At 40.9% G+C, this 25,175-nt stretch overlaps 1 protein-coding gene across 1 annotated transcript in view; it reads left to right on the top strand.

Annotated features, from left to right (window-relative positions):
• The first annotated feature begins 816 nt into the window (after positions 1-816).
• Positions 817-25,175, top strand: part of LOC143809416 (cytochrome P450 2G1-like) — a 55,154-nt gene continuing 30,795 nt past the window's right edge. The window contains exons 1-7 of the mRNA XM_077292484.1: positions 817-1,008; positions 10,466-10,628; positions 10,783-10,932; positions 13,606-13,766; positions 14,958-15,134; positions 22,908-23,049; positions 23,298-23,485. Of these exons, the coding sequence (XP_077148599.1) occupies positions 829-1,008; positions 10,466-10,628; positions 10,783-10,932; positions 13,606-13,766; positions 14,958-15,134; positions 22,908-23,049; positions 23,298-23,485 (1,161 nt within the window). The 5' untranslated portion in view covers positions 817-828. The remainder of the gene's footprint in view (positions 1,009-10,465; positions 10,629-10,782; positions 10,933-13,605; positions 13,767-14,957; positions 15,135-22,907; positions 23,050-23,297; positions 23,486-25,175) is intronic.

The following is a 25,175-nucleotide window of genomic DNA, read 5'->3' as shown; positions in this document are numbered from 1 at the left end:
ATCTCCCTCGGACCACGGATAGCCTATGGGATGGCGTGCACGTCTGATTTTTTCCCGAGACTGTACAATGACAAAATTGCTCCATGCTCAATATGCATCTGATACTCAGATCACATTGGCCATGCAAGTCAATGAATCTGTGGAAACCAATGGACTGCACGCAGATGACATTTGAGTACAGTCCTATTTCACAGATTGACAGAGTGGAGAAGATGGAGACATTTTTTTTTCATCCAAGAAAATTGGATCACACTATGCTCACACTCTAATACAACGCTGATCAGAGTGTGATTAGCATGATTGGCTAGATTCTGTGGGACAAGAGAAAGTATTTTCTTATGACTCTAGTCTTACTGAAATTTTAAGGGTATTTTTCAAACCTGAAGGCCAGGGCACATTGTGCTATGTTAGATTGGTTGCAGGTAGCTTCGTTACAAAGTGCTCGTTGTTCTGTTTGCAATAGACATGAGTCAATTGTTTCACATTATTAAGCCCTTTATGTAATAATAATGGTATATAGGTACCGTAACGACACGTGTTACAAGATACTAAATTGGATTATATGGTAAATGCAAACTTTGGAGAAGATTCATGCAGGGTTGGGCAAATTTAATAAGGATTAGGATTAGTTCACAGAGAGTAATTATTGAAATCCTATATGCGCTGATTGTCCTGGTAAGAATATTCCATAAACCAACAAACACCTCTTTACTATTGGTAAAGACAACAAAAACATAAATTGTTATATAAGAGGATTGAGACTACTTAGCTCAGTGATCCTATATATATAGCTGGTAAAAGGAGTAATGTAGATAATCTTCAAACAACATGGATCTGACAGGACTGGGGACCCTTCTTTTGGCTTTGGCCATATCCTGCCTCTTCTTTTACTCAACATGGGAAAAACTTTACAGAAAACGCAATCTGCCACCAGGACCAACCCCATTTCCTTTGATTGGAAATTTGCTGCAAATCAAGAAGGGGGAGATGGTAAAATCTCTGATGGAGGTAAGATTTAATCTTAAGTTTTTGGAATGGGACTTCCAAGAATTAATATTTTTTGATAAATTCAAAGCATAACAAAAGCCTCTTAAAAAAATTACACTTGGAAAAAGTTAGACGCTTGGGGAGGGGAAGAGTTTGAACATTGATTAAAGACCGCTTATAAAGATCTGCTGTATTTTCCTATATGCTGGAAAAAGGTGGGCGGGAAGAATAATAGCAGAATTTGGGGTTTGTTTTATATTCTTTTTTTTCTAACTTAATAAAATTAGTTGTTGTTTTTCTAAAAAAAAAAAAATACAAAAATATAGTTCTTAAGAAAAACAAGATGTATATGCACCATTAGATCTGGAAAGACATTGTCATGTATTGGAAGCTGTCCAGCTATGTCAGGTGGTTTTCAGTGTCGTACAGTCTCGTCTGCATCCTTACATTTTAGATACAGTTGAGTACAATGGTGGAACAGGCCCTGCTCCACCATACAGCCTGTCCGTACCCTCTACGTCATCTGTAGCTTTGTGCAGGAGGCATTATGACATAAAAACAAGAAGGCACTTGCTGAGATGAGCCTCACGCAACCTTGACCAGTGAAAATCTGCTCCATTTATCATGAAAGGGCATCAAAATGAGTGGGATGTAGTCTGGGGGGACATTATAATGTATGGATAGCACTATATGTATCATATGATTTGAGGAGGGTCACTGTGTTGACATCATACTGTGTGAAGGCATCATACTATATTGTGGGTACTGTGGGGGCATCACACTGTGTGAGGACATCATACTATATAGTGGGTACTGTGGAGGCATCATAACATGTGAGGACATCATACTATATTGTGGGTACTGTGGGAGCATCACACTGTATGAAGACATCATACTATATAGTTGGTACTGTGAGGGCATCATACTGTGTGAGGACATCATACTATATTGTGGGTACTGTGGGGACATCATACTGTGTGAAGGCATCATACTATATTGTGGGTACTGTGGGGGCATCACACTGTGTGAGGACATCATACTATATTGTGGGTAATGTGGGGACATCATACTGTGTGAGGATATCATACTACATTGTGCACACTGTGGGGGCATCAAACTGTGTAAGGACATCATACTATATTGTGCACACTGTGGGGGCATCATGCCGTGTGAGGATATCATACTATATTGTGCACACTTTGGGGGCATCACACTATATAGTGAGTACTGTGAGGGCATCATAACATGTGAGGACATCATACTATAATGTGGGTACTGTGGGGACATCATACTGTGTGAGGATATCATACTACATTGTGCACACTGTGGGGGCATCACACTGTATGAGGACATCATACTATATTGTGGGTACTGTGGGGGCATCACACTGTGTAAGGACATCATACTATACAGTGGGTACTGTGGAGGCATCATAACATGTGAAGACATCATACTATATTGTGGGTACTGTGGGGGCATCACACTGTGTGAAGACATCATACAATACAGTGGGTACTGTGAGGGCATCATACCGTGTAAGGACATCATACTATATTGTGGGTACTGTGGGGACATCATACTGTGTGAGGATATCATACTAGATTGTGCACACTGTGGGGACATCATACTGTGTGAGGATATCATACTACATTGTGCACACTGTGGGGGCATCATACTGTGTGAGGACATCATACTATATTGTGGGTACTGTGGAGGCATCACACTGTGTGAGGACACCATACTATATAGTGGGTACTGTGGGGGCATCACAACATGTGAGGACATCATACTATATTGTGGGTACTGTGGGGACATCATAATGTGTGAGGATATTATACTACATTGTCCACACTGTGGGGGCATCACACTGTATGAGAATATCATACTATATTGTGCACACTGTGGGGGCATCACACTGTATGAGGATGTCATACTATATTGTGCACACTGTGGGGGCATCATGCTGTGTGAGGATGTCATACTATATTGTGCACACTGTGGGGACATCATGCTGTGTGAAAACACTGTGGGGGCAACACAATTTGTGGGAGAATACACGGTAAGGGCATCATGCTGAGTGAGAGGGCATTGTAGGCAATTATAAATTGTGAGGAGCACTGTGAAGGCATCATACCATGTGTGAGAGGCATATGAGGCATTATACCTTTTGTTTGCCATGTCTTTATTTCCTTTATTTCAAAGTTACTGTACATGTTACGTTAAAAGGCAAAGAGTTTTGCTGGGATTAATGTGCTGACTAGTAATCAAAACTAAAAAAATTAATTAATACAAAGTACATTAAGATCATGGATAAATGACTAATATAATTTAGGCTTGTGTTTATTGGCAGATGTTAGTATTTGCGTAATAATTTTCTTTGATTACATGAACCTTTTAACTTAGCAGTTTACTCCCAGGACATTAAAGTCTGAAAGTAAATTTTCACTTTTTATCATAACTGCCAGCTGTAAACTGTCAGCACAACCATAAGGTTAAAAAATAAATATCTGCATCCAACACTAGGGGGAAGTCAGCCAGCATTATATCATTTAATGCCTTTACAGTAAATCAATGTCTGGAGTTTTATTCTAGGAAAACAAGATTCTAACTACCAAGAAAAATTAAGAAATTAATCAGTAAAGGATGTTTTACATACTTAGATACAAGATAATATGAAAGATAATATGAATGAGGGTGTCCATGTATTTACTGTGTATCTTAAAAAGTAAAAAAAAAAAATTTACATGGAACCCACAAACAGAATTTCTACCTTTACCAATTCATCCCTCCCCAAAATAATTTTGCTAACCAGACTGTTAATTGGGCTTATCTCATTAACCATCCTCTCTGATGACCCAAGAATCCCAGTGCAAGAAAGACAATAATCATTCTCCTCTGAAACTCTTTGGCTGACAGCTGGAAATCTGTCTACTCAGATATTTGGATTTATTTTGTCTGTAATCTTCCTAATTGAGTGAGAACAAAATAGTAGAAAAACAAAACATTTGCACATATAGATTTAGTGCTAATTTTCAAAATTTAACCTTATGACTAAGAAGAATAAATTAGATACTGTAATCAGAATAAACAAAATGTAATAATGTGTCACATAAGGCGTAAGTGTGAAATAATCAAAAAAAATTCTCAAAATATAAACTAAATTGGACTATTTTATGCAACCACCTTAAGATGATGGTATGTGTTGTACGCCAGTCTGTAGTGAGTTAATTACGGTACATATGTTTTCATGCTATCAATTTTATCATCTTACACATTAACTGTCTTTTTCTTGGGATTCTCCATTGAAACAGTCTTCTAAGTATGTGCTCAGATTTTACAACTTTGCAGAAAAGTGAACTTTTATGGATATTCCTGGTTAAACTACCATTGGCTTTTGGTCATAGAGGCGTTCCCAGAGTGGCTACAGTCATTGTTCAGTACACTGTAAGCAGAGGTTGGAAGTACACCCCGAACCTTTCTGGGAAGGAGATAGTGGGTATTCTGTGCAGCTTATTTATAATTAATGGAGTCAGAATCAAGCAGATGTGTTAACAGTGTGGTTTAATCTCGATGCGTTTCGAAGTATTACGACTTCTTCAGAAAAAGAACCACAACGTTCTTTGTGGTCTCCTGAAGAAGTTGTAAGGCTATGTGCACCCATTGCGGATTTGGTTGCGGATTCGCAGCGGATTTGGCCCTGTGGATCCGCCGCACTGTTCCTTGCGTTGTACAGTACCATGTAAACCTATGGAAAACCAAATCCGCAGTGCACATGCTGTGTAAAATTCCACACAGAAACGTTGCGGATTATTTTCCGCAGCATGTTATTTCTTTGTGTGGATTCCGCAGCATTTTACACCTAATCTATTATAGGATTCCACAGATGTAAAAACGCAGGCAAAATCCGAAATAAATCTGCAGAAAACCCGCAGGTAAAACGCAGGTCATTTTACCTGCGGATTCTGCAGAATCCATGCGGAAAAATCCACAAACGAATCCGCAATGGGTGCACATACCCTAATACTTCGAAACGCACCGAGATTAAACTGCACTGTCAGCACATCTGCTTAATTCCAACTCTTTTATTGATTACTGGCAGCTCAGATTACCCACTATCTCCTTTTCTACATTGCTACATTGTCTTTATCCCATAATCCTATTTTAATAGGTAAAAATCACTTTAATTAGCCAATAAACACATATTTACCAAAATGGTACAAAGTGACTAAAGATGTAGTGAGGTAAAAAATTTATTTTTATTAAATATAAATATTAAAACCCATGGTTAAAAAGACAGGAAAAAAGGGGGAAATAACCTCCAAAAAATATCAGGGAATGGTACAGTCAGATGAAATGATTTAACAACATCTGCAATCAAGAAAAAAGTGTTTCAAAAAAGTGTTTGGAAAAATGGTAGCCTGCTTAAATACACTGTGTTCCAAATTATTATGCAAATAATATTTCCTCATATTTTCTCTAAATCACCTATCTGAATTGCAGTCATTGTTATTTTGCAGTCATCTACTATTCTAGTATAATTGCAATGTTTTGGAACAAACTGCCTATGAAAACAGTATCTTTTTAAAAAAAATAAACACTCAAAATGCATGTTCCAAATTATTATGCACAGCAGCGTTTTCAACCTTTTTTATTTTATTTTGAACCAAAAAATGGTCAATTGTGAAGTTATAAGCATTATCAGCTTATTACAAAATGAAATCAACCAGTTTTCAAGTGAAAACTTTATTCTAGGTGATGTTACATTTGCACATAGGACCCCTTGTTCGAAAGAAGCTTCTGAACTCTCTTGTCCATTGAATTTGTGAGTTTTTGGATGGTTTCTGCTTCAATCGTTTTGCATGTGTACAGAAAACCCTCCCAGAGCTGTTGCTTAGATGTGAACTGCCTCCCGCCATCATAGATACTCCTTTTGATGATGCTCCAGAGGTTCTCAATGGGGTTGAGGTCAGGGGAAGATGGTGGCCACACCATAAGTTTGTCCTCTTTTATGCCCATAGCAGCCAGAGATGCAGATGTGTTTTTTGCAGCATGAGACGGTGCATTATCATGCATGAAAATGATCTTGCTGCGGAAAGCACGGTTCTTCCTCTTGAACCATGGCAGGAAGTGTTGTTTTAGAAACTCCACATAGATTATGGAATTCATCTTTACCCCTTCAGGGATCATAAAGGGGCTGACAATCTCTGTCCCCATGATTTCAGCTCAAAACATTACTCCACCTCCTCCTTGTTGGAGCCTTAGCCATGTTTTCATGGGGTGTCCATCAACCAGCCATCCTCCACTCCATCCGTCTGGACCATCGAGCGTTGCACGGCACTCATCGGTGAACAAAACAGTTTGGAAGTCAGTCTTCATGTATCGTTTGGCCTACTGGAGCTGTTTCTGCTTGTGTGCAGTGGATAGAGGTGGTCGACAGGATGGCTTACGCACCTCTGAAGGACCCTGCATCTTGTTGTTCTGGGGACGTTGGAGGCACCAGCAGCTTCAAAAACTTGTCTGCTGCAATGACAAGGCATTTTTGCAGCTGCTCTTTTAACCTTACGCAATTGCCTGTTGGAAAGGGTCCTCAATTTTTCCTTACCAGCACGCACACGTGTGTGCTGGGAATCAGCTACATACTTCTTGATTGTGCGATGATCACGATGAAGTGTCTTGGCAATGTTGATTGTAGTCATGCCTTGACCTAAATACTCCACAATTTGTTGCTTTTCAGCATCAGACACATCCATTTTCTTTCCCATTTTGGCCAAAAATGTAGGCTGCTTAATAATGTGGAACAGCCTTCTTAAGTAGTCTTGCCTTTATTTGGACACACCTGCCAAACTAATTTGCACAGGTATCTGCAATTGCTTTCAGTGATATAAAGAGCCCTGACACACATCACCATCAATGAGTTTAAATGACAAACAAAAAAATTCTAACCTTATCACTCATAAACTCTTTGTGCATAATAATTTGGAACACAGTGTATGTGTTTATGAGGTACTGCAGCAGCTGGGACCATATTTATTACCATACCAGGTAGTGTCTCACACAACCATATCAGGTGAGCGAAACCGTCATTTGATCACCACGTTATTTTGGATTACATCCTAATGTGCCTTTCTTGTTCCCTAGTTATTTTCACTCTGAAACTTTGCCAGGTCTCAATCAAGGTGCCAAGGCATGCCTATAAGTGCTGCTCACAGTAAATTGAGCCATGTTGTGTGCCGAGACTAACCTTCAGTTAGGCGGCTAAGCAGCATTGTTACGTTATTTACAAACAGATTAATCCTATATCAGCAGATAAATAGCGTTTTCCGAGATGACAGATTCCCTTTAAACATCCATCAACTAAGCATGTTATTACAGATCTATTAAACAAAGACTATGTTTCCAAACTAAAGACGTGAGCCAGCACACCTGTTCAAGTACCATCTGCAGGTGCATAGCCACACTCGTTTTAAGGTTTGTCTGATTTAGAATAATAATAATTATAATCTTTATTTTTATATAGCACTAACATATTCCGCAGCGCTTTACAGTTTGCACACATTATCATCGCTGTCCCCGATGGGGCTCACAATCTAGAATCCCTATCAGTATGTCTTTGAAATGTGCGAGGAAACTGGAGAACCCGGAGGAAACCCACACAAACACGGGGAGAACATACAAACTCCTTGCAGATGTTGTCACTGGTGGGATTTGATCCCAGGACGCCAAGGCTAAGGTGCTAACCACTGCACCACCGTGCTGCCCTTTAGAAGGCTCTGGAGAGGACTTGTGAATCCATCTCGAGGAGCATTTTATAAGACTTTGTGTGAAAAGCATAACTTTTTCATGAAAAAATAAAAAAGAAGTATGTAAAATAAAACCATGCAGTGACTTTCAGAGAGAATTTTGCTCTTTGCTACCCTCCTGTGTGGTCAGTCGAGAGGAATGCTTCTTCTTAGAGTTAGAATTAGAGGCATCCTTCTTCTTAGAATTTCTTAACTAAGTATGAAATTAAATTGTAAAACACACCCTTTAATGATAAATGGTGACATGTTACTCTGAGGGACGGAGTGTTAGGAAACAAGGAATTCTTCTGATTTGGACTCCTTGGCTATGTTACCAACAGATGTCTGCAATGAAGGATAGTCATACTTGCCAAATCTCCCCATATGTCTGGAAAACATAAATTTTCCAGATTGTCAGAACAGATGGTAAACATGCTGGGTGCATACTGAAACATTCCAAAAACAGACTAAAATTGTCATTAGAGAATTTCATAGACAAGCAGCAACAAGATTTTTCAAGCATCTCTTATCAAATAAAAATCATTAGAATCAACAAATGAACGTTGTTTTCCACGATTAATGCTACAAGGAAACATACCGTCCACTTGAGGTTCCCACAATCCCTGAGCAGTTGTGATCGATTCAGCATGTCCCTACTGATCAGCTCTTCATCAAAGCTTTTTCAAATTAAAGAAGCATTCCTATCAAAGCTTTTGTCCCCTTAATATATTCCAAACACCATATTATAAAGCACTATGTACTTACAATTGCCAATATATAAAAGAGAAAGAGGACATTCACAAAACCGGGGATCACCAAGAGAACAATAATGTAATATATAATACTCAATTTTATTATAGTCAAAACAGGACACAAAACACAATAAAAGCAGTTAAAAACCAAATAGGTACATCCCCAAAAGGGGGAAAAAAAACCCCAAAAAACCCTTTTGGGGATGTACCTATTTGGTTTTTAACTGCTTTTATTGTGTTTTGTGTCCTGTTTTGACTATAATAAAATTGAGTATTATATATTACATTATTGTTCTCTTGGTGATCCCCGGTTTTGTGTATGTCCTCTTTCTCTTTTATATATTGGCATTATCTCTTTGACATACCCCGGGCGGATCCCAGTCTGATAGAAATATGATGGTGCCCTCCATTCCTCTTTTCCACAGTATGTACTTACAATTGCTCATTTTGCCATTCTTCCCAGTTACCGTAATTATTCTATTCTCATCTCTATGTAGAAACAGGAAGCCTCTTTTCACTGCATGAGTCATTGCCTTCTTCAATTCCTAAGGGTACCGTTACACTAAACGATTTACCAATGATCACGACCAGCGATACGACCTGGCCTTGATCGTTGGTAAGCCGTGTGGTCGCTGGAGAGCTGTCACACAGACCGCTCTCCAGCGACCAACGATGCCGAAGTCCCCGGGTAACCAGGGTAAACATCAGGTTACTAAGCGCAGGGCCGCGCTTAGTAACCCGATGTTTACCCTGGTTACCATTGTAAATGTAAAAAAAAAACCACTATATACTTACATTCTGGTGTCTGTCACGTCCCTCGCCGTCATCTTCCCGCACTGACTGTGTCAGTGCCGGCCGTAAAGCACAGCACAGCGGTGATGTCACCGCTGTGCTCTGCTTTTACTTTACGGCCGGCGCTCACAGTCAGTGCGGGAAGCAGACGCCGGGGGACGTGACAGACATCAGAATGTAAGTATGTAGTGTTTTTTTTTTTTTACATTTACAATGGTAACCAGGGTAAACATCGGGTTACTAAGCGCGGCCCTGTGCTTAGTTACCCGATGTTTACCCTGGTTACAAGCGAACACATCGCTGGATCGGTGTCACACACAACGATCCAGCGATGACAGCGGGAGATCCAGCGACGAAAGAAAGTTTCAAACGATCTGCTACGACGTACGATTCTCAGCGGGGTCCCTGATCGCTGCTGCGTGTCAGACACAGCGAGATCGTATGTATATCGCTGGAACGTCACGGATCGTGCCGTCGTAGCGATCAAAGTGCCACTGTGAGACAGTACCCTTACCCTGCTGCTCACTTCTCCCCCCTGCCAGTGACTTTTGCAGTGATGACTCATGCAGGAAAAAGAGATTTCCTCTTTCCATATAAAGCTTATAAAGATTCAGATAGTTTGTTTGCAATCATGTGATGTCATAGACCTAATGAAAAAGAGAACAATAACCTTGGTAGAAAGGCAAAATGAGCAATTGTAAAAACCCAATGTTGTATAATATGATGACTGCAATATATTAAGATGATAACCATTTTGATGGGAGTGCTTCTTTAAAAGACAACCTTCATTAAAATGGTTGTACACTATATGGTCAATCCCTTCTTAAATGAAACAGGGCCCCACTGAAAGCAAAACCAGCATATATTCACCTCCTAGACTGGTTCCATTCCAGCAATGTCAACATCGCGTGGGATGACACTTGTATGATATCATTAAGTCACAGGAACACTGCCGCTAACTAGCGGTAGCTGATTAGCTCGCAGTGTTCACACTTTCCCCAAATGTATAAGGTTGGCTGATGGCAGTGTCATCAAAGCAGCCCATGAATAAAAATGTTATGTTATTGTCGGCAGATTCTGAAATGGGCCGGGAGGTGAGTAAACAGTACAATAAATGTATTTAAGATTAATAATTTGTAAATTTTTCCTATACAGATGGGTGCTCAATATGGACCTGTTTACACGTTTTACTTTGGGCAGCGTCCAGTGGTTATCCTTAGTGGCTATCAAGCAGTGAAAGAAGCTCTCATTGACCAAGGGGAAGACTTCAGCGGAAGAGGAAAAATAGCTTCAATAGATAAAATATTTGATGGATTTGGTATGAACTTTTACCTATTACTCTATTACTTTTTGATAGTTTTTTTAATCAAGAGAGTTTCATAAATTTTCTGTATGCGTTATTGGATGGTAAATGGAATACATAAATAAAAACTGAATAGTTGTGATAACAAATCTATATTTCTTTCATACAGGAGTTGTGTTCAGTAATGGGGAACGCTGGAAACAGCTCCGCCGGTTTTCACTTACTACTCTGAGGAATTTTGGCATGGGAAAAAGGAGTATTGAAGAAAGGATCCAGGAAGAAGCTCAATGTTTAGTGGATGCACTAAGAAAAAATAATAGTATGATTTGTATGCGCTTGTATTAATACTCCTATGAAAAACAGTAACAAATCATCAATATTAGCAACCTCTATACTTGGGCTTCTCAAAATTTCTTGATATCAGCGAATCCACGGTGATCAAGTGCCAAACCATCGTACAAATACTAGACATGCAGCATTAAAAAAAATACCACTGGTCAGCTGCATATGCGTTAACTCCAACAGAACAAAATACTACAGTTCAGCACAACAAACAGTACAGAGCAAAAGTTTGCACACACCTTCTCATTTAAAGATTTTTCTGTATTTTCATGGCTATGAAAATTGTAAATTCACACTGAAGGCATCAAAACTATGAATTAACACATGTGGAATTATATACTTAACAAAAAAGTGTGAAACAACTGAAAACATGTCTTATATTCTAGGTTCTTCAAAAAAGCCACATTTTGCTTTGATGACTGCTTTGCACACTCTTGGCATTCTCTTGATGAACTTCAAGAGGTAGTCACCGGAAATGGTCTTATAACAATCTTGAAGGAGTTCCCAGAGATGCTTAGCACTTGTTGGCCCTTTTGCCTTCACTCTGCGGTCCAGCTCACCCCAAACCAAATCAAGAGAATGCCAAGAGTGTGCAAAGCAGTCTTCAAAGCAAAAGGTGGTTACTTTGAAGAGCCTAGAATATAAGACATATTTTCAGTTGTTACACACATTTTTGTTAAGTATATAATTCCACGTGTTAATTCATAGTTTTGATGCCTTCAGTGTGAATTTACAATTTTCATAGTCAGGAAAATACAGAAAAATCTTTAAATGAGAAGGTGTGTCCAAACTTTTGCTCTGTACTGTATGTGTCCAGAAGTGTCTAACACTACACTGCTGCACAATATCCTCCATAGATAAAATAGAAGCTTCATAAAAAAAATATAGTGCAGCATCACTGGCAGCAGCCTCACCTCTCCGCTCTAGTGGTAGAAGTGTCCTCCTTCTATGCTTCCAACACTAGTAGCAGCATTGACATCCTTCCGATGCCTCCATCACAAGTAGTAGTATTGTAGTATTGTCCTCATTCCTATGTCTCCATCACTGGTAGCAGCATTGTCCTACTTCTTATGGCTCCATCAAGAAGAAAAATTGTCCTACTTACTATGTATCCACCAGTAGTAACAGCATTGTCCTCCTTTGATGTTTCTATCACTGGTAGTAGCATTGTCCTCATTCCTATGCTTCCGTCATTAGTAGCAGCATTGTCCTTCTTTCTATGCTTCCATTATTAGTAGCAGCATTGTACTTCTTTGTATGCTTCCATTATTAGTAATAACATTGTCCTTCTTTCTATTCTTCCATCACTGGTAGCAAGGAACTAGTCTGATTGCCGTATGTGGAGTCGGGAAGGAATTTTTTTCCCCAATGTGGAGCTTACTCTTTGCCACACGGGGTTTTTTTGCCTTCCTCTGGATCAACATGTTAGGGAATGTTGGGTTAGGCTATGGGTTGAACTAGATGGACTTAAAGTCTTCCTTCAACCTTAATAACTATGTTACTATGCATTATTGTCCTCAGTCTTATATCTCTGCCACTAGTAGCAGCAATGCTCTCCTTCCTATGGCTCCACCACTAGCAAAAGAATTGTCCTCCTCCCTATGCCTACACCACTAGTAGCAGTGTTTTCCTCCTTCTTATGCTTCCACCACTGGTAGCAGTATTTTCCTCCTTTTTATGCCTCTGACACTGGTAGTAGTATTGTCTTCCTTCCTATGTCTCTGCTACTAATAAGAGGCATTGCCCTCCTTCCTATGCTTCCAACACTGGTTACAGCATTGTCCTCCTTCCTATGTCTCCACCACTGGTAGCAGCATTGTCCTCCCTCCTATGTCTCCACCACTGGTAACAGCATTGTCCTCCTTCCTATGTCTCCACCACTGGTAGCAACATTGTCCTCCTTCCTATGCAGCTGCCACTGGTGGCAGCATTGTCTTCCTTTCTATGCTACCACCACTGATAGCATCATCATCTTCATTGCTATATCTCCATCACAAGAAGCAGCATTATCCCTATTTCCACAACTGCACCTTGTCAGCAGCATTGCCCCTTCTAACCTCTCCACTGAGAGCAAAATTAGTTTTTTGTAATTAAATTTTATATGTAAATGTATTTAATCACATATATAATTAAATGACTTTCTAACTGCATAAGATCACTCACAGATTCATGACAGCAAGTTAAGGTACTTGAAATACAAGCATAGCATTCAATAATTTTCCCATACGAGACTTTGTGTCTCATCCAAGATAGGGTGGTAATCCAGATGTGTGACCTAAATATAATGGTCCCAGAGTGCTTAATGTCATCATTGTTTATTGGACCAATTAGTCTTTTTACAATCAATTGTTTTTTCATATAAATTGTTAACATTATAGGTCAACCCTAGTCACATCAATACATCAATGCTTCTATCAAGCCAGCATGGATAATTAATGTGTAAATGTCATCGTTAATCTCATGGACTGATAAACTAATTGTATAACTTATTGATATCACTTATTGCATCTTAACTAATAGTCTATTCCTTAAAAATGTTAACTTTGCAACCAATCTATATTAATCCAATAATTGTTAGTACTAAGTCAATGAAAACCATATGCTTATAATATGGAGTTTTTTAGATAATTGTATTAATTTCCACCTATAGAAAAGCCCATAGATCCTAAGAATATAATGCCTCAGGCCGTCGCCAATGTCATCTGCTCTGTCGTCTTTGGGACTCGCTTTCAATATGAAGACTTGAAATTTCTGAAGCTCCTCAATCAGTTTAATGAGATTTTCGTGCTTATGAGCTCAACCTGGGGCCAGGTACAATTGTCTAGTATTTTGATATTCTTCATAGCTTATATGTAGAGACACATAAAAATTAAGAATGTTCTGTCGAATCATTGCTTCTTCAGAGGATAACCCAAAGCTACTGAGCTTTGTCTTCTATGTGCCAGTCATAATACAGGTATCTTGTTATTGCCACACTGACTTTGGACACTTTTAGGCACTAGGGTTTAGGTACAATAACTCTGTAAACATTACAAGCATGTAAGAGGTGGAAGATCTCATTTGCCAATCTAATCTAATAATTCTGCAGAACAAAAGTGAGATGCTGCGGCCACTGAAAAATTGGCCCAAAGCTGACAAAGCCTAAAAGCTGCCTGACTTACCAGGTGGATGAGAGTATGCCCACCTGCTGCCATGGTAAAGTCTGTAGCAAGATCACACTGGAAACTCCAACAAATATATTGATAAAGGAAAGCTTATTTTGCACTAAGGTGCGGGGCACAGAGCAGGATTGAGTGATGTGGATGCAATGATAAGAAGGAGTTGTCTGTAGCAGGGAAATATGGTTAGCACACCTGTTTAACCTGCCATTGTGCAAGTTCCATGTATGAAGGTCCGTGGACAACGTGTAGTGACTAGTGAACTGAACAATACTCAGGAATTACGTGCGATAGGCTGTGCTGTTGGTCAGGCTGAGTTGGTGGTGTGTCGGATGGTGGTCCCTGAATGAGTTCTGCAGTATGTGTTCCTCAAAGGAAGTGTGTCTTCAATAAGTTTGTGCTTTATACCCTATGATGTAGTGTTCATCATTGTAGTGGAGCAAAACCACAGTTATATCCATGGTCAAGCAGTGAAGGTGATTGAGATTGTTTCTTGACCAGATGGACATAATAGTTGGCCTGTGATGTTGGAGCACTTAGTGAAAGAAAAAGCAATTGGATTGTGCCCGACAGAAATGGCCCTGTACTTATTTTCAGTACCTTCATAGAGCCTGTCCATGTACATTCAAGGAATATTTTTGAGTATATAAAATGTATTGAAACATTGATTGCAAACAAAGTAATAGGTTTTTATAGATAAAAAGGGTTTATGGCTAATCAGATCCCACCACAAAGATGCTCACTGGACCTCTGTATCAGTGACAATTACTTGCAAAATTGTGATTTATTTGAGGTCTTCCTTTATTGAATCTAGCTCGCAATAATAAATACATGCTATCTTCAGTTGCAGGAATTGATTCCCACCATTATGGACTATATTCCCGGACCTCACCAGAAGATCAATCCCATCATTGAGAGGCTGATAGAATTTGTAGCTGAAAGAGTCAAGATAAATGAGGCATCAATAGATCCAAATTCACCAAGAGATTATATTGATTGTTTCATTGCCAAAATGCAGCAGGTATCTTTTACCTTCTTCACTATTAATTGACCACATACTAAAAATGTTGGACTGTGCTGGAAATAAGTGAATAGTTGTAAGGATGAGAACAAGTCTGTGGTAACAATGGTTATTTCTATCACCGAATATTGGAACCATCAAAATAACTGCTGTCACTTCAGGAGAATTAATATTCAATGTGTCCTACTCGTAAAAGAATGTGTAAATGGAACCACCTCTACAACAGCAAAGAGCCGATGCCAATTACAACCCCATTCTTTTTCAACTCAAGTGGAGATAATCAACTGTTTAGATGTTCCTTTAGGGTAGGCAGCAAGGGTGATGGAAAACCTGCACCTATAACTAGATTGTTGGTAGCCTCATTTTAAGAGCATGTTCTCCCATCTGGACATAATGAACATAACTTATTTTACTCCCTGAAGGTGTCATCTGACTTTAAAGGTTTATGTCACAGCCATAAATATCAATGATATCTGAAGCCCTCTATGTCTGAGAAAATACACTATGCTCTGGATGTTATTGGCTGGAAAACTTATTGAACTGTGCATACAATGTGCCAGTATTTGCATTTAAATAAGCACTCCTTCTCCCATCAAAGTTTTATCCTTTTAATATGTTGCAGTTATCATATTATATAGTACTGTGTACTTACAATTGCTCATTTTGCCCTTCTACTCATGCAGGGAAACTTGACCTCCCATTTCTACATAGAGCTTAGAAGGATTCAGCTAGACTCTTGTTAATCACAGACCTAATGGAAAAGAGAAGGATTGTCTGGGTAGAAAGGCAAAATGAGCAATTGTAAATTCATAGTGCTAAATAAAAGAGATTACTGCAATATAACAGGAGAATAAAAAGTGCATTCACTTTATTTTCTGGAGACTGAAAACTATTTTTTTTTAATTTAAACCCTATTGACCAACTTTTGTAAGGTTACACATTTTTGGAAAATACTCTGTCACTTAAGTTTGATTCCTTTTGTCTTTAGTAGGGTTGAGAGACCTTTAGTTTTTTAGGGTCGAGTCGGGTTTTGTGAAACCCGACTGTCTTAAAAGTCGAGTCGAGTGAAATCGGCCGACCACCGTGAAAAGTCGGGTTTCGGCCGAAACACGAAACCCAATGCAGGAATTTTTTTTTTCTTTCTCTCTCTCTCTCTCTCTCTCTCTCTCTCTCTCCCTCCGTCCCAGCACAGACAATTTCGTATTGCACATTCCAAATCCCTACTGCGCACAAGCGATAACATGACGATAGGCGTTCACTCCCCTAAGACCTATGTCATCACTCTGCCCACGCTCATTCATTGGCTGAAAAAATGGCGCTAAACGCGTCATACAACACATGACTTTGCCGCCAAGATCGTGTACCGCATGGCCGACCCCGCACAGGGATCGGGTCGGGTTTCATGAGACGCCGACTTTGCCAAAAGTTGGCGACTTATGAAAATGCATGACCCGTTTCGCTCAACCCTAGTCTTTAGTATCATATTGAAAGTGTTGAAATTGTCAGCCTAGTTAATTCTGTTTTAGTAGCTGATTTCCCCTGCAGATCTAGCAGACATTCCTGCTCAGAGGGTGTTATTTTATGCTTCCCATCCCCATCCACACTCAAGGAATGATATCTGAGTATGGAGGAGTGGAGTGGAGCACTTTGCTCTGGAGTGTGGATCTTTGCTAGGACAGTAGTTGAAATCAACTTATGAGGCAGAATGTACAAGTCAGCACTTTCAGCATTTGGTTAAAGACAGAAGGAAGCGAAATATGATATCGGAGTTTATTACAAAGATTCCCGACTTCACAAAGACTAATCAATCAGCAAATAATAAATACGTTTAGTTACTGTTCCTAAAGGGATCCGGTTATGTTGAAGCTGGTGTCTGGTCCACGGGTAGGATGATATAGAGTTGGAGCAGCTGTTAAGTCTGACATTTTTTGGGAAAATGTTAACCTTGCATTTTATTCATTCAAATACTTGATGTCTGTATGTAAATGACTCTCCTATTCCATGATTTTCTCTTTATGACTGTGGATGTGGAGTACTTGAGTCAGGTCTGGTGGTACTTAAAGGGGTGGACACAGTGAGCTGGTCCGTGGCCCTAGTCATCCAGAAAAAGGGGGTGAATGAGAGTGGACAATAAAAGTCTATAAAAGACTAGATGGTGGCCCGATTCTAACGCATCAGGTATTCTAGAATATGTATGTAGTTTATTTATGAAGACTACAGAATAATACAATCAATACACAGGATTCGGACGGCCTGGCGCAACCAATTAGCGAAGCGTGGTTCAAATCCCGCACCAATTCGTGGCCGAACTGTGCCTATCGCTGATTGTAATAAGCGAAGCCAGGGCCAGCTGCAGGTTTTTGAGGGCCCCGGGCAAAAGAGTCTCACAGCCCACGTAGCATATAACACAGCCCACATGGGATATAGCACAGCCACGTAGTATATAGCACAGCCACATAGTATATAGCACAGGCACATAATATAAAGCACAGCTACATAGTATATAGCACAGCCACATAGTATATAGCACAGCCACGCAGTATATAGCAGCGACATAGTATATAGCAGCCACATAGTATACAGCCCAACCACGTAGTATATAGCACAGGCACACAGTATATAGCACAGGCACGTAGTATATAGCACAGCTCACGCAGTATATAGCACAGCTCACGCAGTATATAGCACAGCTATGTAGTTTATAACACAGCCACAAAATATATAGCATAGCCCACGCAGTATATAACACAGCCACGTAGTATATTGCACAGCCACGTAGTATATAGCACAGGCACGTAGTATATAGCACAGCTACGTAGTATATAACACAGCCACGTAGTATATAGCACAGCCACATAGTATATTGCAGAGCCATGTAGTATATAGCACAGCCCACGCAGTATATAATACAGCCCACATAGTATATAGCACAGCCCATGCAGTATATAACACAGCCCACACAGTATATAATGAAGAAAGCAGCCGCACTCAAGTTTGGATTTTTTAAATGCATAACAGGAGCAAAAAGTTTATTCAAGCCACCACAATGTTAAGGCAATTAGGAGAGGGACTCCGTGGTAGGTATAAAGTAGGTAAGTAGGTAACGTTTCAACCCCGTGGTGGGTCTTTGCCAAACCTCATTTGAAAGAGGATAAGGATAGCATAATGGAGATGCAGTGTAGAAAAATCTGGAGAAATTCCCAGTACGGACAATATTTAATGCATGTGGAAATACGGAATGGCATGGAAGGGGTATGTCCCTGGGAATGCTGCAGGAGCTGGAGTGGTGCCTGGTGGTGACATCAGGTGGGCCAGGAGATCTGCAATCTCCTGCTCACCAGGTTCAGTGTTATGAACTATACTTTTGGGCTCCCTCTTGTGGTCACTCGCGGTATGGCTCTTGGATTCTCTTTCCTCAGCTTGGTATTCACCAGTTCGTTAATACTCTGGGTGTTTCTATTTAAACTTCCTGGAGTCTTAGTCCATTGCCTGGCATCCATGTAATCAGTCCTTGTCTGGTTGCTCTTGTCTACTGGTCCTGATTTTTGCAACATAAGCTAAGTCCTGCTTTCTTGTTTTTGTTTATTTGTATTATTCTGTTTTTTGTCCAGCTTGTTCATAATGTGATTCCTGATTTTGCTGGAAGCTCTTAGGGGGCTGATATTCTCCCCCCATACCGTTAGTCGGTACGGGGGTTCTTGGATATTCAGCGTGGATATTTTAGTAGGGTTTTTCGCTGACCACATAAGTCCGCTTTCTATATTTCTGCTATTATCTAGTGGGCCTCTCTTTGCTGAATCTAGTTCATACTTACGTTTGTCCTTTCCTCTTACCTCACCGTTATTATTTGTTGGGGGCCTGTATCTACTTTGGGGTATCTTTCTCTGGAGGCAAGTGAGGTCTGTATTTTCTCTGAAAGGGTTAGTTAGATCTCCGGCTGGCGCGAGACGTCTAGAACCAACGTAGGCACGTTCCCCGGCTGCTATTATTTGTGGGCTAGGATCAGGTATGTGGTCAGCTCAGTTACCACCTCCCTAAGAGCTAGTTTTTATGTTTGCAGACTTTGCTGAAGACCCTGAGATCCTCTGCCATTAGGATCACAACAGTTCAGTGGCTGGGTATGCAATCCCCACACCACCTCGGACTCCAGTGTCTGGTTTCTTGGTGAATCACAGCTCCAGACCCCAGGCTGATCTCCTTTGCCTCTTCTCCTCTCACTGTCTCTGCACACACTAACTAACAGACTCTCTAACCCCGCCCCAGGACAGAATTTTATAGTGAAGCTCTCCTGAAACCGGGTTTAGAGCTCCCCCTTCAGGTCTGGAGCCAGGATGGTGATGCATGTCAGTATTACCTGATTAGGGGATCTGTCTTTGCTTCCAGGCATGACATCACCTCCCGTGATGAAGGCAATATCATTGTGGCAACCTGACTCCTGGGGTGCCACAGATGTACAGATAGAGGTCAATCACTAATAGGACCACCTATTGGACTCATATACATGCAAACATCGAAGATTTCATTGAATAAAATAAAATTTATACTTTATATTTTCCAAGATACCTACTGTTAGGGGTCGAGTTCCTGCCTCTGCACAGGGGGAATCTCGAGCCATCTCCGCTGCGGTTTCCCATTCTTCTCCTGCCACAGTGGAGCCTGCTCAGCGCAGGCTTCGGTCCCAGCGTCATGCTCAGTCTGACACTGTGCGAAGGGTTACTGCTGTCCTTCCAGCTTCTGCCATTGTGGCCAGTACTGGTCAGCAGCGAGCAGACGTCTTTGGGACCAAGTCCTACTTTTCCTCTTCTGAGCATGCCCAGGGTAAGATCTCTCATTGGAGATCAAGGGTCACATGCTCAGGTACTGCAGCAAATCTTATTGGTCCTCTAGGAAGGTCCTCAAGGTGTTCAACGTTTGTGGCAGTCTCTCATTGGTCCTTCTAGGAAGGTCCTGTACTTGCTGCAGCTATAAGAGGTGCGCATGACCGCACGGCCATGCGCTAGTATCAATTTATGTACGAGCTCAGCGCCAGTGTGGTCATGTTTGTGTGTGTATTCAGAGACCCGGCTGAAATAAGCCCCTAGAATGCTGGCACCTCCGGCGAGGAGTTTGGTGTGTGTGTATTCAGGGACCCAGCTGAAATAAGCCCCTAGAATGCTGGCACCTCCGGCGAGGAGCTGCGTGTTTGCATTTGACTGTATGACCACCATCTGCTCTACTAAGGAGCTGTGTTCCTCTGTGAGCCAAACAGGGCACAGCGTTATCCTTGCTAACAGACTCTGTGAAGTAACAGAGTCTGTTTATATTACTAAATTGTACCGCCATATCTAGCTGCAGGTGCTTTCCTGCACGGTGGATCCCGGGTTGCGAATGCACCAACTTCTTCTAATAAATATATACAGTGCTTTCCACCAACCCTAACACCTACTGTATGTATCATTCTGCTCAGCTTCTCCTTCTTTATACCGCACTCTCCTCAGATTGGACTATATGTACCGCATGACAGGTTCCGTTTAAAGTCTAAACATACAGCGTTAACACGTTTCAAACCTAAATGGTGGTACATCAAGCGCTGCCGTACAGTGAATCTGTAGGGCACCATAATTTATGGTAGGGATCCTATAAGGGGTTAGAATTTTTAAGCTTTTTGGCTCTTTGAGTGGTTTGTTAGGATTTTGCAAATATAATCAGTAGGGCACATAAATAACTAGAACTATTGTCTGTGGTAATGGAGGCAACAGTTACAGTGGTCTGTCAAGAAGTAATAGGTGGCCACATCAATCTCTAATGGAGGGCACAAACTTTATAGACGTACAAGAAGGTACTCATGCACTCTTTTTGAACATTCATTGCATCATGGTGCTGTCCAGGCCATCCAACTCTCATGAAGGGCACACAATTTCACAGTTGCTGCCTCTTCTCAAGTTTCCAACTCACAGTTGGCTACCAATAGCAACCGGCAAACAGATAGTAAGTAAATTCTTACTAGACAATCTAGTCTGGCAGTTGTTAGCAACAAAAATTTGCTCTTTGTTGTGGCATCAGGGCTTTGCCTGAATACTGAATAACCACTGGAATCTTTGGAATGACCGCGGTTTGCACACTACCTAGATACCGTTCACATGGATGTTGTCCTCTCACAATTGCAATTTTATTTAAGGCAGCAAACTGTCTGATCAACATGGGCATCTTCTGCCCTGTTTTCACTGGACTTTTCAGACCTTAATATTGTTGTACCCTATGGTGGTGCATTAATTAACAAACACTACTCTTCCCGCTAACTCAGCTAACTATTCTGCTGCATCTCCATTGAAACCATGTAGGGATGTAGCATGAGGTCAATTTAAGGCATGCCCTTATGGTGACCAAGATGTACTATGCCCATATAATACAGCATACTATAATGCAATATGGAAAGGAATTTGTTGTATAAGAGTGGAAGGGTTCGGCGTGGCATGCTGCTCCCATGTGTAGTTGTATAATAAACTCTATCCTACACTTACTTACTGATGAATCATTTTAAGGCAAGTCGACAAATTTCTGGATCACGCTGATCCCTTTTTCAAGACTATTACATAAAATTTTCTTGACGAATGGATTGATACGATCCAGAAATGCGTCTACTTGCAATTGTGAAATAAAGCAATTTGTATCAAGGAACCACTTTGGTATCGAACAATGGTCTCTGCATCAGCTCCCAGTTTCATATATCCATCATGGGTGTTATGGTCTCAAAACAACACCAGTCAGTGATTAAAACCACTACTTCCCATTTTTTATTCAGGTCTGGCTATAAGGTCATCGTAGCTATATAATACATACTTGTCTTGCCCACCAATATCCTGCATTAGGGTATATGACTTTATTAGGAGGTACATCCATAACAACATACAGTTATAAAATGCGTGTGCAAAACAGCACTGTAAGTAAGTGAGGGTCCATTGAGTTGGACTAATACAATGAAATTATTAGCTGCATTGTGGGAGGCAGGTAGGGCTCCGATAAGACACTGTGCCTTAGTAAAAATACAGAAGATACAGAATTCAAGTAGAAAATCAAAGCCTAGCTAGGACTTATTCCGCAATAACACAGCATGTATATGTTTTTCCCTGTAATGTGGCCTCTCTATCTTCGGATGCAGATTAGGAAACACCACAATGGAGGATTATTGCAGCCTTTATACCGAGAAGATTCTTGATCTCATTGAATGAATGGCAGGAAACAGGTTTCAGACTAAACATAATACACCATGTGATATATTTGGAGCGAAAAGGCAAACAATGTTATGATAACATCACACAACACATAAAAAAATGTTTTTTGTGGCCCCTAATTTAGGTTGATTCGCAACAAATATGTTAAATATCTTCATACTATGAGGACGCTCTATAGAGTCCGAACATGCAGCCACTATGGTGTCCACTGGGGGCCTCTTCCAGTGGATGATGAGATGAATGTGTTCTTTACAAGATCTGCATTAATCCAAAGTGAAACACGTGGAAATGTGAGCCATGAAAATGGAATGATACACAAGGAGTTACAGTAGGTGTATGGTAATGGTGACGTCAAGCAGCAGCTGAAAAGGTCCATATTTTTATCATATAGCATCACAATCTTCTAAGTACATGTCTGAAGATTTTAAGCCCATTTGCTTAAATCTTTAAACCTTTAGCAGATTGTACAACTGCTGCTGATGTTCCAATTCTATCTGTTATGGAAAACCACAGACTGCAGAATTGTCGATAGATGAAATCCATGTTTTTTTTTACATTGCAGGACAATGAAAACCCTACTTCTGAATTCAACATGAGAAACCTATTATTGACTGTCCTCAACTTGTTTTTTGCTGGAACAGAAACCGTCAGCAGTACTTTACGGCATGGATTTCTTATCCTTATTAAATATCCCGAGATACAAGGTAAATAGCGTAGATGCAATGAACTGGATGGCATGTGTTCTGTAAGTGATCTTGTTCACAGCATAGCCCAAAACCCTCAGCTGGTCACAGCATTGATACTGACCAGTTCATGTGGCCAATAATTAACTATTTGTAGATAAGAAAGATATTTTTGATTTCGGTTTGGTACATTATGACCCAGAAAATGTTATTTACCATGTACTAAAACATATAATTGATGAAGATAATAATCATTGTGTTTATTCTAGAAAAGTTACATAAGGAGATAGACACAGTGATCGGCCACAACCGAAGTCCGAATATTGAGGATCGGAGCACGATGCCCTACATGGACGCAGTCATTCATGAGATCCAGAGGTTCAGTGATGTCATCCCAATGAATGTCCCCCATACTGTCATCAAAGACACCACATTCAGGGGATTTTCTATTCCAAAGGCAAGTGAGGAGCAAACTGCTAAAAAAATGAATACTTACATGTTTTTTTTTAAGATATTACTTAATATCTTATATTACTTATAATTTTGATGTCCCAATCAAATGAACAGAGCCAGATCCTGGCTCAAGTGTAAGAGGGTGTGCCGCAAAGGATGAGATTCCCCAGCGCTATGCAGCATTTGTAACCAGAGACTGCCACCTGTTGTCGAAGCAGAACACTGCGAAACCAACAGGAAGAGGAATAGTTTTGGGGAGGAAGGGTCTATATGCAACACTGGGTAAGGTGGCCTTCATGACGCCGTTTTCCAATATAGAAGGCCAGAGTAGCAAGACGGGAAGAAAATTGGTGCCAACTGGTGAGACGAGCAAGACGTGTGTGCAGGGAGACACTGAGGCCGAGATCCAGAAATGAGCCAAGAGACCTGAGTCAAAGTGTCACAGTGTGTCTGTGAGCTGGAACCAGACAACTCCGTTCAAGGTTCGTGAACCAGAGCATGCCATTTAAGGCCCGAGGTCCAGATCTGCACCAGGCAAGATCTGAGAATCAGTCTGTGCCAGTCAAGACTTGGGACCCAGCTGTCGTTCGTCCCTGCCCAATAGATGCGCATCATTGGTCAAGCAATGAAGACCAAGTGGGGACCCTGACCTGGAAGTGGATGTCTGTGGCGGTGAAGCAGAGGCGCAAGTGAGCTGGGTCATTTTTATGGCACTGATGTACGGTACATGGTGTAGTCTGGGATAGTGTAGCAGATGGGATATGGACTAGTCAGTGGGAGATAGGCCCAGAGAATACAGCTTGACTTGGTCAGAAGGACTTGCAGCCTAGCAGGAAGAATTGGAGACCTCCTCTAGGGCCTAAAGAAAGAGAAGGGAACATTGTGATAGAACTATATATGTTTGTGGACACTCCCACCATCAGAGATTATCTAGATAACAGAGAATTAACTATAAGGATCCTAGTGTGCAGTTAGGACCATTATATATTGCATACTGTATTTATAATGTTTTATATTTCATATCCTTCCTGTTGAACCACTCTGCCCCATTCCTGCATCAGGGAAATGAACAGTTAAATTGGTTAATTCCGTATTGCTCATATCTGTGTGTTGCATCCCTTGACCTGTTTACAAAACTACAAGTCACATGTGTTAGGAGTCGAGTTCCCGCCACTGCACAGGGGGAATCTCGAACCATGTCCTCTGTGGTCTCCCATTCTTCCCCAACTACAGAGGAGCCTGCTCAGCAGAGATGTCGGTCTTAGTGTCTTGCTCAAGCTGATGCTGTGCGTCTGGTTACTGCTGCTGTCCCAGGTACAGCTATTGTAACCAGCATTAATCAGCGGCGAGCAGACGCTCCAGGGACTAAGTCCTGCTTTTTTCAAATGAGCATGCCCGTGGGACGACCTCTAGTTGGAGGTCGGGGGTCACATGCTCAGGTCCAGAAGCTGCTCTGATTGGACCAGAGGCATATCTAGGGTTTCTGGCACCCGGGGCAAGAATTCATTTTGGCGTTCCCCCCAGGACATATGCGATTTGCACACTTAGTCATGTACCCACGAGCCGCTCTCCTTAATGTTCTCAATATTCAGTGAAAAACTGAGAGAAGCAGGAAGAGAAGCTCGTTGTTACAGGACCATAAGGATGAAAATCACATATGAGTGAAGTGTCCATGTGACGACTACTGGAACCTG

This window comes from Ranitomeya variabilis, chromosome 2 (genome assembly GCF_051348905.1).
Source record: "Ranitomeya variabilis isolate aRanVar5 chromosome 2, aRanVar5.hap1, whole genome shotgun sequence".
NCBI lineage: Eukaryota > Metazoa > Chordata > Amphibia > Anura > Dendrobatidae > Ranitomeya > Ranitomeya variabilis.
The sequence above is the reverse complement of the archived record's forward strand: the minus strand, read 5'-3'. Positions and strand labels throughout refer to the sequence as shown.